The 17,410-nt window shown below is 46.8% G+C and overlaps 1 protein-coding gene across 1 annotated transcript in view; it reads right to left on the reverse strand.

Moving 5' to 3' along the window:
• The window catches only part of FDX1 (ferredoxin 1), a 31,847-nt gene that overhangs the window by 1,962 nt on the left and 12,475 nt on the right, over positions 1–17,410 (reverse strand). The window contains exons 2-3 of the mRNA XM_088458527.1: positions 16,989–17,113; positions 308–437 (exon numbers count right to left, since the gene is read on the reverse strand). Coding sequence (XP_088314653.1) covers positions 308–437; positions 16,989–17,113 — 255 coding nt within the window. The remainder of the gene's footprint in view (positions 1–307; positions 438–16,988; positions 17,114–17,410) is intronic.

Raw genomic sequence — 17,410 nt, forward strand, 5'->3', positions numbered from 1 at the left:
GCGACAATTTTCCTATTGTGCCTAATAATTACTGTAAACGACACTGAATCTGGATTGTGTATCAAAGGACTATCCCATAAAACTCCCATCTATTGATGTACATTCATTCAATCCGCGCTTAGGGCCGATAGTGAATGAGAAAATATAATGGCCAAAGTAATGTACCCAGCTATTGCACACAGTCGAGGCGGCCATTTTGTTGACCAATATTCCTCTGTGTGTAGGGAGCCAATGCTATTACAAAGATAATCCAAACAGGTTAGTAAACCACCATCGTAAATGCCACATTGCAGATAAGAGACGTTACATTTCAGTGAGGCCGTAGGCCAGATCCAGCATGTCCATCTCCTCGTCAGTAACTTGTTCCAGCTGCTGAAATATGTCATCCTCGAAAATGAGGTGACAGGTAGAGCAGGCCAGTGTCCCTTCACACGCACCTGGGGAGGAAACACAAAGAGTTGTGAAATGTATTCTTACTGCCAAGAAGAAAAAAAAATAACCCAAATACAAAAGTTGAGACTATATATGCCAAGTCCCTTCAGGTCAACAGCCTAACACAAATACAGGGGCTGTGGCTGTGACCTTTCCTATAGAAATACAAAAATAATAGCCCAGAACACTTGTGAGAGAGACACGTGCGTTTCCTAAAGGAGAGGAACTCGATGGTGAGGGCACACACAATAAGACCACAGGGACCAACACAAGTCAGCACAACTTAATATATTCAGTAGTGACTTTGGACAATACAATTTTTGGTTCCAGTCCTGGGACATAGAAAAACAAAGAACCCCAAACAAACCAAAAGCCACAAGTAGGAACCCCACCCCCCAGCAAATAATAATGAAAAAAAAAAAAGCTCTAATACAAAATTATAAAAATAAAAAACCCAGGTCACTAATCAGATAAGTGGGCTAAGGGATCATTAATCCCCACGGTGAATGTAGAATACTGAACCAATGTGACAGTGCATACATTTTATATGCCTGTACCGGTGTCTGAGGAAAGGGTTTACCGAAGGCATCTATAATGAGGCCTTATTTTGCACTGGTGTTTAAATGTGAATATAAAACAAGAGATATGGTAAGAACTTACCTTTGTTATCTCTGCCATATGCCCATATGAAGCCAGGTGCGTTAGGGCAGGCGCCCTGTGGACCCTATGGACTTCGTAGAAACAGAGATAACAAAGGTAAGTTTGTCCATATCTCTTATTTTCTACTTCAGGGTCCATAGGGGGTCCACAGGGTTGACCTTGGGGATGTCCCAAAGCAGTTCAACTAAGGGCGCGGACACTCCTGTGCTGAAAGGAGAATTTGGCGCCCGAAGGATGCATCCTGAAAGGCAAAGGTGTCAAAAGCATAAAACCTCAGAAAGGTCTGGATGGAAGACCACGTGGCCGCCTTATACAGCTGAACAGCCGAGGCGCCACGGCTAGCAGCCCACGAGGGACCCACAAACCGAGTAAAATGAGCCTTAACAGAGGCCGGAACAGGCAAACCCTCCTGTGCATAAGCCTCACAAATAACCAAAGGAAGCCAACGGGTCAAAGTTTTTTGCCAGCAGGCCAACCCCTCTTATGAAAACCAAAGACGACGAACAAGGAATCCGACTTCCGAATGGAACTAGTCCGGTCCACATAAACTTTGAGAGCACGGACGACATCCAAAGATGCCTCACCAGCCGAGAGGTCAGGTGACTGAAAGGCTGGTACAACAATTTCCTGATTAATGTGGAACTTAGAAACCACTTTAGTTAGAAAACCCGGGCGAGTGCGAAGGACCGCCCTGTCCTGGTGAAAAATCAGAAAAGGAGGATGACATGAAAGCTCCCCCAATCTGACACCCTCCTGGCCGAAGCAATTGCCAGGAGAAAAGCAGTTTTAACCATCAACCACTTGAGTTCTACCGACTCAAGAGGCTCAAATGGAGGACCCTGTAAGGCCCGAAGTACCACCGCCAAATCCCAAGGAGCCACTAGGGGAACAAAGGGAGGCTGAATTCTGAGAACACCCTGGAAAAAGGTGCGGACATCAGACAGAGTAGCTATCCTACGCTGGAACCACACAGATAGTGCAAACACATGAAGCTTCAAAGAAACTAGGCGTAAGCCTAGGTCCAAACCAGACTGAAGGAACGCAAAAATCCTAGAAATAAAAAAACGCCTGAGGATCGTAGTTTCTGGACTCACACCACTAAAAACAAGTGTGCCACACTCTGTGGTAAATCCTGGCGGAAGCAGGCTTGGGCGCCTGTAGCATTGTGCCGATAGCTGAGCTGGAAAAACCTTAAGATGGATGTCTCAAGAGCCACGCTGTCAAAGACAGACGACCCAGATCCGGGTAAAGGCAGGGCCCCTGAGACAACAGGTGCCGACTTTGAGGCAGAGGGAACGGAGCGTCGATGGAGAGGCACCGAAGATCGGAGAACAAAGGACATCTGGGCCAAGCCGGAGCCACCAGCAGAAGCATGTCGCCGTCCTGTTTGAATTTCCGAAGGACCCGAAGCAGCAGGGATATTGGAGGGAATAGATACGCCAGCTGAAATGTCCATTTCACTGACAGCGTGTCCACCAGGCTTGCGCCACCGTCTCTTGTCCTGGACCTGTACACGGGTAGCTTGTGATTTTGACGGGAGACCTTGAGGTCCACCACCGGCAGTCCCCACCTGTCCACGAGTAGTTGAAATACCTCTGGGTGAAGCGACCACTCCCCGGGATGCAGGTCATGATGGCTGAGGAAGTCCGCCTCCCAATTGAGGACTCCTGGAATGAAGACTGCCGAGATGGGCGGAAGGTGGCACTCCACCCAAGATAGGATGCGTGACACCTCTGACAATCGCTGCTCGACTGAGAGTCCCCCCCTTGATGGTTGATATACGCCACTGCGGTGGCGTTGTCGGTCCGAACTTGCACGGCTCTTCCTTGAAGAGCGTGACTGGACAACTGGAAGGCCATGTACACGGCCCAAAGTTCCAGAATATTGATGAGAAGAACCGCTTCGTCCGCCGTTCAACGGCCCTGAAGCGAAAGTGGACCAGTCACTGCGCCCCCAACCCCAGAGACTGGCATCTGTCATGAGCAGAACCCAGTCTGGGATCCAAAGGGGCGACCCTTGGTGAGATGTGACGTCTGAAGCCACCAAGCAAGCGACAGGCACACCTCCAGAGACAACACCAGCATCTGAGTCCTGATCCGGTGTGGTAAGCCATTCCATTTGAATAGAATCAGCCCCTGCAGGGGCCTGGAATGAAACTGGGCATACTCCACCATGTCGAATGCCGACACCATGGACCCCAAAACCCTCATTGCCGAGTGAACTGACACCTGGGAACTCTTCAGACAACTGCTCACTCGTAGTTGTAGGGAGGAAATCTTTTCTGGAGTCAGAAAGATCCTTTGCTGACGAGAGTCCAGAAGGGCACCCAAATGAACCATCCTTTGTGACAGAATCAGAGTGGACTTTTTCCAGTTATCAGTCACCCATGCGCTTGCAGACAAGCGATCGAAAGGTGCAGATGTTGAGTAAGTACCTCCGGAGAGCCTGACAGCAATAGGTGGTCGCCCAGATACGGCAGAAGCCGTATACCCTGGCTGCGCAGATGGGCAGTCATGACAGCCATAATTTTGGAGAACACCCTTGGAGCTGTGGAAAGGCCTGAAATTGGAAGTGAAGCTGGCGTATAGCAAATCTCAGATACCGCTGGTGTGAAAGTGCTATAGGAACATGGGAGGTAGGTGTCCTGGATGTCCAGGGAGACCATATAATCCCCCGGTTCCATAGCCAGAATGATGGAACGCAAAGTTTTATCCTGAATTTGGGCACTCTGAGGAACTTGTTCAGCGACTTCAGGTTGAGGATAGGCCGATGAGACCCATTGGGTTTCGGAACCAGAAACAGAGAAGAGTAGTAAGCCGTCCCGCGTTGAGAAAGCGGAACGGGAACAATGACCCCTGCTTTCAGCAAGGACTCTATGGCTCCCTGAATCTGCAAGGCCCTGGTCTTGTCCTGACTTGTGCAGAAGAACTGTTGGGGGGGGTCTAGAACGAAAGGAAAGGAAAGGGCGTACCCCTGAGACCATTGAAGTTGGCCTCCCACTCTGGGAACCCCCAGAGAGGCCCGTCCCATCAGGCTGAAGGCTTATCCTCTGGCTTTGAAGCAGGGAATCTAGTGCTCCAGGTCTGCTTCTTCGGTTTAGGGGCAGCCTTGGTTGACGACTGCCTCGGGAAGGACTGACCCTTGGACTTCCCCCGAGTACAAAAGTACTGAAAGGTCGAGGTCCTAGCCTTAGAAGGCACAGCTGCTGACGGCAGAAACGCAGACTTAAGGAGCACATCCAGTAGACTATCTACAACCTCTTAACGATTTTCCCTTGAAGTTTCCCTTGAAATTTGATCTTCCACTCTGAACTATTTGCAAAAGATTTGCAATCGATTTGCAAAAGATCTAACAATAAACTATGTTGTTTCAATCTGTGATTGAGAGCTTTCAGCTATAGTGGGCAGATAGTGGTTCATAGTTTGATCGTTCAGTGTGAACGATGTGTAAACGATTTGTAAGCAATCAAGTGAAATTGACCTGCATGTTCAGTCGATGGTGGAGACGATCAAACGACCAGCGGGAGCGCGCATCGTACATCGTTAGAAACAATTACTGCACGATTTGCAAACGATTTTTAAACGATTGAACGATAACGATATCATTATCGTTCAATCGCCTGCTAAAATCGTCTAGTGGATGCCCCCCATTAGACTTTGACAGTGTATCAACAATTTTGTCCAGATCAGGGCCAAACAAAATCACCCCATTAAAGGGTAAGGCCTCCAGGCCCTTCTTGGAATCTGCATCCGCTCTCCAAGAACGGAGCCACAAAGACCGGCGAGCAGAGACTGCTGCCGCCGAAACTCTGGAAGTCAGAACACTGGCATCCAAAGACGATTCTCCAATATAGGAAGTGGCATCCCTCATCTGTCCCACTAAAGCTCTCTGAACCTCCGAAGCTTCCTCCAAATAAGTATCTTCTAAGACATTGGCCCAGCTCTCAATGGCTTTAGCCACCCAAGAGATGGCCATGGACGGACAGGCCACCGCCCCTGAGAGAGAATAAATTGACTTTAAACAAGTCTCCACCTTCCTGTCTGTGGGATCCTTTAGGGATGAAATGGAAGGTATAGGCAAGGTAGTACTCTTGATTAAGCGAGCAACATGAGAATCCACTGCAGGCGGAGTTTCCCACTTTTAGCAATGACTTGCAGGAAATGGATAACTAGACGCTAAACGTTTCTGCGGCTGGCACCTCTTACTAGGCGACTGCCTGGCCTCCACCATATGATCAGTCAGCTGGTCAGATAGAGGAAAAACAGCCAAAGTCACTATTGCCTGCTTAAAATTTGGATACTTGGTCTTAGGGGGCGGTGCGTCATCCTCTAAATAAACAATGGACCGCACCGCCCTCACCAATGCCGACACATTAATGGAAGTTTTCATTTCCACTTCCCGGACAGGGGAATCCGAGTCAGAGTCCTCAGGCAATTCCCCCTCATCCAAGGACGCATCTGAGTCTGATAGTTGCGCAGACTGGGATGACATAACAGGGTGTTTAGACGCCTTCTGAGGCTTGTCACTCCGTAACAGTATGAAAGGCTGAGGATGAGGCCGCCAAACTCTGGAATGAACTGGAGAAGACATCCACCCATGGTGGTTGACCCATCTGCCGGAGACCCTGGAAGGGAATGACGGACTGCTGCGCCACCGAAGACTGAATATACATAGGTAACCCCGTATATGGATTAACAGTCTGAGGCCCAGGAGGAGACTGCAATAATTGGGGTATACCCTGAGAAGGGGGGGATGGTTATTTGGGGTAACCCCCTATGGGGGAGATCAGTCGGGACCGCCAGACTGTCTGCGATGGAAGCCAGCACCTGAGAAAACACTGCCCAAGGAGGATCCTGTCCTAAATTTGGGGAGTTAGAGGGACGAGGTAACTGACGGCACCTCACACACAGCCCATCCTGTGATAAATCCTCCATATTTACCCCTGCAGCGCAGCGTCTGCAGGAGAGCAGAGTGGGAGCCGCAGAGCGCTCAACTTCCTCATCAGACATGATAAAATATATATATACAGATAGATATCTATCAACACAACAGGAAAGCTCAGTGTTTTACTCTGGGCGCACCCACAAGCATGCAGCACACAAGCCCACAGATATGGCACCGTGTAGCACACAACTGTATGTGACCAACCTCACAAATACATGAATTTAAGTGAGATCCAAGAAAAGTCCTTCCCACACACATCTGCCAGGGCTGTAGGAGAAGAAAAGGGATAGGTATAGACTGACAGTATTTAGAAATAAAGCACAGACAGTCAGCACTAGCAAAAGTCACATACCATGCAGAAAGTCAATACTCACTGCACCTCGTCACTACAATCAACCTGCCCAGATTCAGTGTCTTGGAAGGCTAGAGTGCTGTGTACGCTGTCCACGCAGGGGAGAGGTACACAGGGGAACCAACCGCACACTGCCTGCGAGATCTGCGATGCTGCCAGGGAAGATGGCCACCGTAGACCTCAGAGAAGGAGTGGCCACATGAGGAATGCAGCTCAGCGTCGCCAGACCCGAGCGGAAAGGCAGGCTGAGCTGAGGGGAGGAGCCTCTAGACAGGGAAGGCTGCCTCCCCTGGCTAGCAATTAACCCCCGGGATGCCGGCTCCCGCTGCCGGAAAGTATCCCTGGTGGTCTAGTGGACTCACGGGGTATTTCGGAGGAGAGGGGGGCCCCGCCGTCACTGCTAGCGCCTCCGGTCTGTCCCCAGAGACCGGAGGCAGAAGGCTGCACGCACACGCGGGTCACCGGCTATCCGGAAGCAGCCAAGGGATTCCTCCTGAGTCCGGCTAGTACAGACTCTGGGGTCCCACTGCGATCCCCAGATCTGTACTGGCGTCGCATCGCCGGCGGGGTGCAGGAGCGGCAGCTTGGACGTCCAATAGACAGTCTGATGCTGCCGCTCTGAAGAGTAATAAAAGAGAAATAAAATAAATTAAAACTCTTAAAATAAAATAAGCTTAGCAGCCCCCCTGCACTAAGGGTGACCCGCCTACGGCCCGGCACCAACTAAAACTGAGGTGCCTGTGGCTCAGGGGCAGGGTATAGAGGAGGATGGACCCAGTGCAGCAAAAGATTTAACTGCGTGGTGCCCGTGGATCCAGATCCAGCTATACCCCAAGGTAAACCCTATGGACCCTGAAGTAGAAATGTCCTTAGCATATTGGTATTTCCATGCACTTGGACTGTAACACTATGTGAAATGTCCGTATAGCCAGGTGCGCACGTGGACAACAGAAGCCACTTATTTCTCTTCAGTGAGGGCCGGAATCTTCCCTCACTCACTGCACAAAGTTGGGCCAGATAGTGAATGTGGAATTATAATGGCAGCAGTAATGTGCCCAGCTAATGCACACAGTCGAGGCGGCCATTTGTTGACCAATATTCTGTGTGTGTGTAGGCAGCCAATGCAATTTACAAAGATAATCTGACAGGTTAGCAAACAACCATCATTAAAGATAATCTGACGTTTTCAGCATAGGCCAGATCCAGCATGTTCAGCTGCTAGTCAGTAACTTGTCCCAGCTGCAGTAATTTACCCACGTACGTGTAGTGATGGGGAAATGTATCAAACCATCTAAACAGTGGGGAAGTGGCCAAGTAGAGACATAGAGACTGATTCAGAGACTGACGCAAAGGCCATGACGCACGCAATCAAGTGATTGTTTGTCATCGCCCATAAGCCGCACTGCGTGTGCACTGCGATTACAGTCACACACAGTAATCCATCGCAGAGTGAGTGACAGCGTGTCAGTGTTTGGGGGGTGGTGATGGGGGGGTGATCAGAGAAACGCAGGTGTGTGTGTCCGTCTAAACGCTGTTACATTGGAGTGCATAAATTAGCCACTGTGAGTGCCTATGCGGCTATGCGTGTCTGAATAGCTCCCGAGGCTGCAGCAGGTCAGACCTGCCGCAAGGCCAAGATGGTCGCCGATGTTACCGATATTTACGCAGGTAAGCTTTGTCACACGCAGGTAATAAGGCAGCAGTGGGCGTCCTTATGCTCAGGTAAGCTTTGCAGACATTAGCATATTTTCGCTGCTGCGTTGCATACGAAATCGCAGCATCGATCGCATTAGTGTCACTCTCTGAATCAGGCCCAGTGTCCATATCGACAAATCTGCGTTAAGTTCGTATTTATCAAGTGCAATCTATAAAAGGATAGTTGGAAGCGGATTAGTTGTCATGAGTAACTTGAAGACTTGATACATCTCCCCCATAGTGAGAGACCACCAATCTGTACAGAACATTTCTGTCAACTAGGATGCTGCAGCCTGTCGTTAGGTTGGCTTCAGGAAAAATTATTACACAGAACAGGACATGCAGCTTTACCTAACTATTAGTACTGCAGCTGTTTCAGAAGCAGGAATTTCCATTAATATTAGAGATGAGCGAGTCTGGTTCTCCGAGAACCGGACCCATGCGGACATTGCAATTCCGAGTCGGATCCAAGACCGGCTTGGATTTTCCCGCCCGACTCAGTACCGAAAACGAGGCAAAATGTAATCCTCCCGCTGTCGGATCTGGAGGGTTTTGAATTCTATAAAAGGTCTCGGTGATCGGCGCCATTTTCACTTCGGCTGTAGAGAGTGTGCAGAACAGATGTACTCTGTCTGTGCTGCTGTTGTTCAAGGATGCAGTTGTGTTGCGCTGGGGGTCTGTGCTGCTGTTGTTGTTGTTCAAGGGTGTAGTGTTGTCGGGCTGGGGATGCAGTACATAAAGGGGTGCTGCTGTGTTGTCCTGTCCATCAAGGGGCTAGGACTGCAGTACATAAAAGGGTGCTGTATCGTCCAGGGGTGCACACAAAAATAAAAAAATCCGTTATGATTTTTTTTTGTGTGTGTGGTACTGTAGCTACGCTATTATTGTTCGGTGACACTGCCGGATAGACCGCAGTCTATCATCCACGTATTTGTGACTCTGCAGGTGGTCCGTCCGCACTACGTAGGGGTTGCTTTGTTGTCTATAAAGGGATGCTGTGGTGTTCATCAAGGGGCTGCTGCCAGGTTGGGAATTGCTTTTCTAGTGAAGTGGAATCTAGATGGGATTTGGTAGCGGGGACACAGGACCTCAATTAACTGCCTAAAACCACTGCATTATTGGCGGATAATGGACGCACATCTAATAACTGCAAAGATTTTATGGCGTCAGTTATCCGATGTGCAACTGGGTGACTGCTGTCATACTTGCTCTCCCTTGCAAAGGGTTGTTTAACAGTCAATTGTTTCTTTAAAGTACTACTAGTAATATTTCTAGTCCCCTTCTGGGATGAAAACCCACTCCCAGCAGCAGGCATAGCGCTCAAGGATTCTTCTGGGACAAGGGCTGATGTGAATGATTCAAATATTTTGGTAAATGCCCCTCCTCCCTCATAAATTTGCTTTGGAATCAAAAATGTAATTCAAATTTCCTACTAATCATATCTTCCTTTCCCCGCCTTCAACTACATACATACTCCAACTACCTCAGGCCTCTTGAATTATTAAAAACATTTGTTTCCTAATGTGCCATGTTGGAAGTTAAACTGCCACGTGTTTGTGCCGCCCACTGCTGCCACTTAGCCTAGTCGGCCAGCTAGCTTTGTGCAAATTTTGGGCCTAACCTCGGTTGAAAACAATATTGTGAGCTGTGAGGTGGTCAAAATTGACTGAAAGCTAGCGGAAATGAATGTTACTGAGGTTAATAATACTGTAGAAACAAAAAACAAGCCCAAATTATGTGATTTTAGCAGTTTTTATCAATTTAAAAAAAATTAAAAATACAGATCCAAAACAAAAACACGCAAGGGCGGTTTTAGCAAAACCGAATCCAGATGCAAAACACGATGGAGATACAGATCCAAAACCAAAACACGGGGGTCGGCGCACATCCCTAGTGAATATCCATTTGCCCAAATCATATATATTCAGAAGTCATTTGAACTGTAATGGGAAAAGTATGTGCAGCACAATCAGCGGCTAGCTCAGGTATGGACAGGATGTAGTTATAATCGTTCAGAATGCCGGCATCCTGACGGTAAGTACTGGGTTTAGGATTAGGCACTGGGGTTGTGGGAGGAGGTGGGGGGTTGAGGGGCGGAACGGTTAGGTTTAGGGTGGGAGGGGAACGGTTAGGTTTAGGGTGCAGGGAGAGAGTGTTAGGGGTAGGGTTAGGTTCCCGACCGACAGGTGTCGATATCCTAAACCTGTCAGGATGCCGGCATCAGGATTCTGATCGCCGAGATCCTGAGTGAAAGAATCCTGTACCCAATCCGGTATGGACAAAGCTTATTATGTAGAGCTGGGATTATATAATAAACACACGGACAGTACATTCCTGAACCCTGGTCTGCATTATCAGATCACTATTCCCTCATTTTGGTTATTTTCTTGGTGGGTTTTGTTCTTTGTATGATACTTGTGACACACTGAAGGGTCATTGCTTGTCTGCAAAGAATGTGAGGTCTATATAAGATGTCTAAATCTGGTGCCAAGTTTTTTGTGAAATCTCAAAGTAAAGATTCTGCTGCTGGAATGAAGTAGTGGGTGACAAAGAATGGCGGTAACTGAGGATTCAGGCCACAGACTATATGGATTGGAGTGGAAGGGGTTGACCTTTCGTAATGGCTATGGTGAGCGAATTCAGCCCAAGGAATGAGCTTAAAGTGACCAATTATCCTGTGATGAGGAGACATAACCGAAGAAACGCTTCAAGGTCTTGGCTGACGCGTTCCATTTGGCCATTGATAGGTGTGTGATAGGCAGAAGAAAAGTTAAGCTGGATATGTAAAGCCTTGCAGAAGGATCTCCAAAACTTAGCAACAAACTGGTCACCTCAGTCGGAGAAAATATCACCGGTACAACCGTGAAGGCGGAAACTTTCTTTGATGAACAGTTGGGCGAGAACGGATGCTGATAGACTGCCTCGGAGCAGTACAAAATCACTGCCCAGATGGTGGAGTATTTGTTAGAAGATCGATGACAAAGTCCATGGAAATGTAAGACCAGGGCTCACTCAGAATAGGCAATTACAGCAATGTCCCCATGGGAGTTTGCCTGGATACCTTGTGCCATGCATATTGTGAACAGGTTGAGACAAATTGTTTTACATCTTGATGGAGCGTGGGCCACCTATATTTTCAGATGATTCCCAGCATATTTTGCGCCCAGACATGTACAGAGAATCTAGAGCAGTGTGCCCATTAAAGATGTTCTTTTCCAAAGAATTGGAGGAACATAAGTCTAAAGCTGGGTACACATTTAACGATGTGTACCCAGCCGACTTGTCGTGCAAAAGGCACCCGGCGGGGGTCCTGGCATCGGCAAGTGCGTACACACTTACAGATGTCGGGAGCGACATCGCAACGGCGGGGCCATGCTGCATTCAGCAGCATGGCCCTCGCAGTGATGTCGCCCCTGCATGCAGGTCCAACGGGCAATGTCGCTGAAGATGCGCGGTAGCGCACATCGTCAGCGATATTGAGTGACAGCTGCCACACATTCCTGATTGAGAATAGGCCGTCCGCATTCTTGATAAATTGTTCCTCGTTACAATTTCATTAACTATATATGTTAATAAATATCATACATTTAAAATCGAGATAGCCACTCAAGAGTTTTGAGAGTTACTTTTTGTTTTTGATAATTGATGAAAACATTACTCATAAATAACGTGCATCCGATACTCAAAGTTGTTCTTTTTGTGAAATTTTGCACACGTTCTTTGATTAATACATTTCTTTTCCTTTGACAAATTAATCACCCGCAATAATAACATGAATACATATTATTAGTTGGAATAAAGTGGTTATTCATTTTTCAATTCCACAATAGTCCTTACTGTCATTATGAATATCTGGGGTAATAAAGAGGAGGAGAAAAATACATAATTTCAATGCTTATTAAATGATTTGAAAATAGGGTGAGGAAAATATAGTACTGTGTTGATTATACAGTACCAGTACAATACATATTCCTTGTGTAACCAGCAGTGCCACCTAGTGTTTACCACTGGAACAGCCAAAGTCAGGGGGAAACATGAATACAGTTGTGAGAAAAAAATAAAATAAAATCACAGGCAAACGTCATTTATTCAGGGGGAAGGAAATGGGCGCTTCCATGGAGAATGATAGAAGCCAGAAACACTAGAAAATAAAAGCAACACTGTGGTCCAAGGTTTTAAACCAATCCCTTTCCTAAAGAAGTTAGTCTAGTTAGATTAGAATAAATGATAACAATCCCATAAACTATTTTTCATTCCTCCCACAATGGTGGGCCAATAACTTACAGAAAGCACCTGCCAAACAGTTACATGTTATCACATAAGTGAGCAGTAAATTCTCACCATGCAATAAAATTGCAAGGTATCGTATAATAATTGGACAGATGACGACCAACTGACCCTTGATCTTAAAACCTAAGATTCAGTATTAGCAGACAAAGCAATAAACAAGCAAATAAAAAAATTCTAGAAACAAATTTACACTCAGAGGAAGCTTTGGGCCGGAATCAGAGAAGTACGCTAACGCATTCGCAGCTGCAATCCCGTAGGCAGCTGCTGTCCGATAATATACTAATGCTGTAACCACCAGGAACGGTATTGAGACGCTCACCTGGCGGCTTCGCAGGTCCAAGCAAATACGTATAAACATGCAGCGGTTGTCGCACATCCTTCGATAATCTACCATCTGATAAATCCAATGGTGGCGCAGAATGGCTATGGGAACAGACACTGGCACCATGTCTTCTGCCTATGAGATGGCAGTTGTAGGCTGAGACACACACCGAAAACGGTCGTGACATGCCTACGTTCTCAATCACTTGCAAAGAAACCTTCTTTGCGCATGGCATCGCTGGGGTACCTTGGCACGTGCCCAGTGACGAATGCACAGTCGAACGATAATCGCTCAACTGCGTAAATATCGCCATTACATACATCCCTGAATCAGTAGACCGCAACATAAGACCACAGTGGGTTCCACTTCTGTCAGGTACAGCAAGAACAGGAACCTGAGGCTACAGTGGGCACAGGCTTATGGGATTCCCGAGCATGCATATTTTTTCCTGAATTGTGCCTCTTAGTTGCATACAAATTTGTTTCTACTGTGCTAGACGTTTAGGATTAGTATTTTTACCGCAAAGGATTTGGTATAGTTGTAGATAAAGTAGAACGATGCGTGACGCGGGTCATATTGGATCTGTCTTTTAAAAAGGTAACATACTTTTTCCTGAGTTTTGTGCCGTAATTTGCTTATAGTGTACCAGACACTTAGTATTTTTGTTGCAAAGCAATTGGAATAAAACAGCAGATTAAGATGCGTAATTTAAGAAAAAGTTGCAAGGTGCGACTAAATCGCAAAACACGACTCTTAGGGGTACATTTACTAAAGTGAGAGTTTTTAGAAGTGGAGATGTTGCCCATAGCAACCAGATTCTGGCTATTATCTTCTAGAAGGTGCTAGTTACATGTTAAGTAGAATCTGATTGGTTGCTATGGGCAACATCTCCACTTCTAAAGACTCTCACTTTAGTAAATATACCCCTTAGGCTTTGATTTGCAGACAGGTGTCTGTGGACACACCTGTAACACGAATGCATGGATCAATCCTGCCTTTTGTCAACGGTTCAACTTGGTGGTGGTGTAGGGAATGTTTCCTTTGAACACATCAGGCCAATTAATACGAATGGAGCATAACTTAAATGCCTCAGCCTACCTGAGTATATCTGCTCACTGTGGAACTACACATCCCAGCATCCACTGCCACCTTTTTGATATAACAGCATGCTAAAACTATGGCAGTGCATGCTGGGATGTGTAGTTCCACAGCAGCTGGAGGGCCAAGGTTGAAGACCCCTGCTCTAATGGCTGCTTTATTTGCTTCCAGAGGGACGCAATCATACATTTGGCATCTGGTAGGAAGTGACAGACAAATTTTATGGAGATCCTTAATAGGTCTTGAGAGGGAATTTAGAGGAGAAATATATCTATGGGTCCATAGAGATCAAAGCTTCCATCAGAGGCCCGATTCACAGAGATGTACAGTGTTGCAATCACAGCTGCGATTTCGTATGCTGCGGAGGAGCAATTGTTTGTAACTCAGCACCTTCCCCCATCAGTACTGAGACGCCTACGGGAGCCAATCGTAAATAGCAACGCAACTGCTTACACATTCACAGCCCATAAGCAGGTTCTCCGATAATCAATCATATCAGTAAGCCCACAGTCAAGCAGCATGGCCGCCTGGACTGAGATGCCGGAGCCACCTTATATATGTAAGGGATCGCTGACGCCTGCTGCGACCCGCCCAGATAACGGTGCCGACCCGTCCGTTTCCCCCACCACTCCCGTTTCCTCCCCCCAAATGACACCCTCCTGTCGATCACACTGCAATCCTTGAAGGTATGCGTGCAGGATAGAGGAAACGGCTGCATGCGCAGTCGACAGATAGTCGCTCATCTGTGTAAAAACAGCGCACATCTCTGAATGAGGCCCATAGTGACGAGGACACTGTGAATTCTGCACCAGGATAAGGATACCTTGGGACAGGTTCACCATATAGGATAGAACGTTCCTCTGTGGCCGCAGCCCCTCCAGCAGGCCGGGTCTACTGTAGGAAACATTTTGTCCTGTCTATCTGGAATAGATTACTAGCAATAAAAAAAGTATGCGCACGGTTTTCTTAAGCGTGGAAATGGTGGAGCAGGACACAGTCTCCCTGACCTCCTGCCAGATATCCTCACCAGAGGGCAGACCGAGGTCCGATCTCCAATATGCTCAGGTTTATGTTGGGGGCCAGAACATGAGCTCCACAACATATTATAGATTAGGGAAATTGTGCCTGGTCTAAGGGGTGATGGAGACAGGTGTGTTAATAGACAGAAAAGTTCAAAAATGTATCGAGGGGGAAATATTTTTGGATAGTGCCAGCTGGGGACATGTGCGATGCATCGGAAAGGAGGAAAATACAGCTAATTCCTGCATCAGACCATTGTGTAGCATAGTCTATTGTACATCCTGGAGGAAACCGGAAAGTGTTCCAAAAACGAGTGTTAGGGGAAATAGGGGTAGGAAGGTTGAGCTTGCAGGTGTCCCACACTTAGGAGGTCCATTCATGAAAGCTTGGAAAGAGATAATTGTGAGGGGGCAATTCAATTGTTTACACGACGGCTATTTTTTTACTGCGCCCAAAGGAGCAATTCAATTGTTGCTCCGTTTGGGCGCGATAGTTGCCAGGGTCGGCATTTTCTGTTCGCACCTTCAGGAGGAAGGTGGTTAGGGCGCCCAAAATGCAGTTTGGGCACCATAACCAGAACATTTTACATGGCTAAACCCAGTCTAATAGGGCCTGAAGATGGCGTAATGAATGGGCACCCAGAACAACTGAATTGCAACACTGGGCGTCCATTAATTATTTGCCGCCCACACAACAATTGAAGCGCCCCCTGAGAAATAAACTGCCAACCAATCTGCTCCTAACTAACTGTCATTGTATGGACTGTGTTTGAAAATTTACAGGAGGTGTTTTTGGTTGGTACTTTGGGCCTGATTCAGACCCGCTCGCTAGATGTTTACGCTCGCACCCAGCATATGCAAATTCTGAACACACCCAGCAAGGCAGCCGATCGCACGGCAAGGCATAATCACGCCCACTATGTCTTGGCGTGCGATCGCTTTGTGTATGCAGACGCCCACCAGCCTGTCTTAAGACGCCCACTTGCGCATGTCATCTCCAGGAAGTGTATGCAACCATCGAGTACCATCGGATGCATTCGCAGCGCTTGTGGTTGACTATACCCTACCGCAAGCACTTCAGTGTAATATTCAACCAAGTGACGTGTCCTATGACGCTGCCTGTTAATTATGCACGCCTCTGAAACGGCGTTAAGACGCTCAGACACGCCTGCGTTCGCACCTCCACTCCCCCCGTTTCTAGTGGCCTGCCCCTGTTACCACCCACAAAGGGCTTGTCCTGTCACTCATTCAGCCGGGGTGTCTATGCTGGGCGAGCGTACGCACACTGCTAAACATCGCCAGCTACGAGCGAACGCTTGCTAGCGAGCGGGTCTGAATCAGGCCCTTTGTCTTTCACAATTTTATCTCTCTCCAAGCTTTCATGAATACCCCCTTGTGGCAATTGGAGGCTTGGTAGCAATGCAAGGCCAAAAGTTTTTTCTTGGTCTAGAAAGCCCCTATATGGAGGGGAGAGAGGGGGAGAGACAAGACCAAAGAATTCAGTTTGTACATCCACCCATACTGCGGCGCGAGGAGGAACAAAAGGTATGCACAACTTGCGCTAGGTGGGAAGTAGAGCTGAATATCTGGGTACCCACTGCCTGTCTCTTTAGAATGGAGAATTTGATTTCTGGGGGATCCCATTCCATATGGTCCTGCTCTCTGAATTGCTAACATTGCAGTGTACGAGAAGAACATTCAGTTTGCTCTTCAGAAACTCAGATTTTTTTTTTTTTTTAAATAAACAAGCTTCCAGAGCTCGGAGCGCTTTCATATTTACTGAACTACTAGACTCACACAGGAGACCGTTGTATGTTTTACCTCCGGGCAATCTGCTAAATATTTGAAGAAAACAGTCTCATCCAATACAGAAACTCTGCTGTCAGTTGCTTCAGTCACCCATAAAGAACAGTAACTACTGGCAACACTGGTAGGTGAATAAGTAGGCTTTTAGGAACATGTCAGCACTAAGGTTAGTAGAGAAATGGCCTTCCGTCATGAGCTAACCATTTTTTTCTGTAGCAAACAAATAAAACAAGATAGAAGTGGAGAGATACTATATCCATACTTTATCAAGAAATGAAAAAAAAGTTACATACATACATACATACAGCATTCGTCAATGTTTCAAAAACATGAGATCACAAAGACATCCAGAGAAGAGCGCCATACTCACCAAAACCATCGATGTCTAAATTCTTTTCTACAACAAGATCCAGAAGAGACTCTCCAACTTTACCCTCTGCTACAATTGTTTCTCCATCCCGATTTATAAACTTTACAGTAACTCTGTCTTCTGTGCTGCAATAAAAATAAAATACAACAAGAGGTTCTTACGTTCATTTGCTCAGTATTAATATTAAATCCAGAGTTTTGTCTATTGCAGAAAATTCTCAAACAACCCTTTCTAAAGAAGTTGAAAAGATCTAGAAAGACATCTAAAATCGTATTTATATTATATTCACCCCTGTTTTTGATAATGTTATCTCCAAGAAAGTATCTTACATAATTGTTTTATGGTCCCCAAAGAGTCATTTTTGTAGCTTACAAAACCTTTAAAACAACATTATCTTAAATTAGTAGCACACATCAATATAA

The sequence above is a fragment of the Taudactylus pleione genome, unplaced genomic scaffold (assembly GCF_031769625.1).
Source record: "Taudactylus pleione unplaced genomic scaffold, aTauple2 ptg000842l, whole genome shotgun sequence".
NCBI lineage: Eukaryota > Metazoa > Chordata > Amphibia > Anura > Myobatrachidae > Taudactylus > Taudactylus pleione.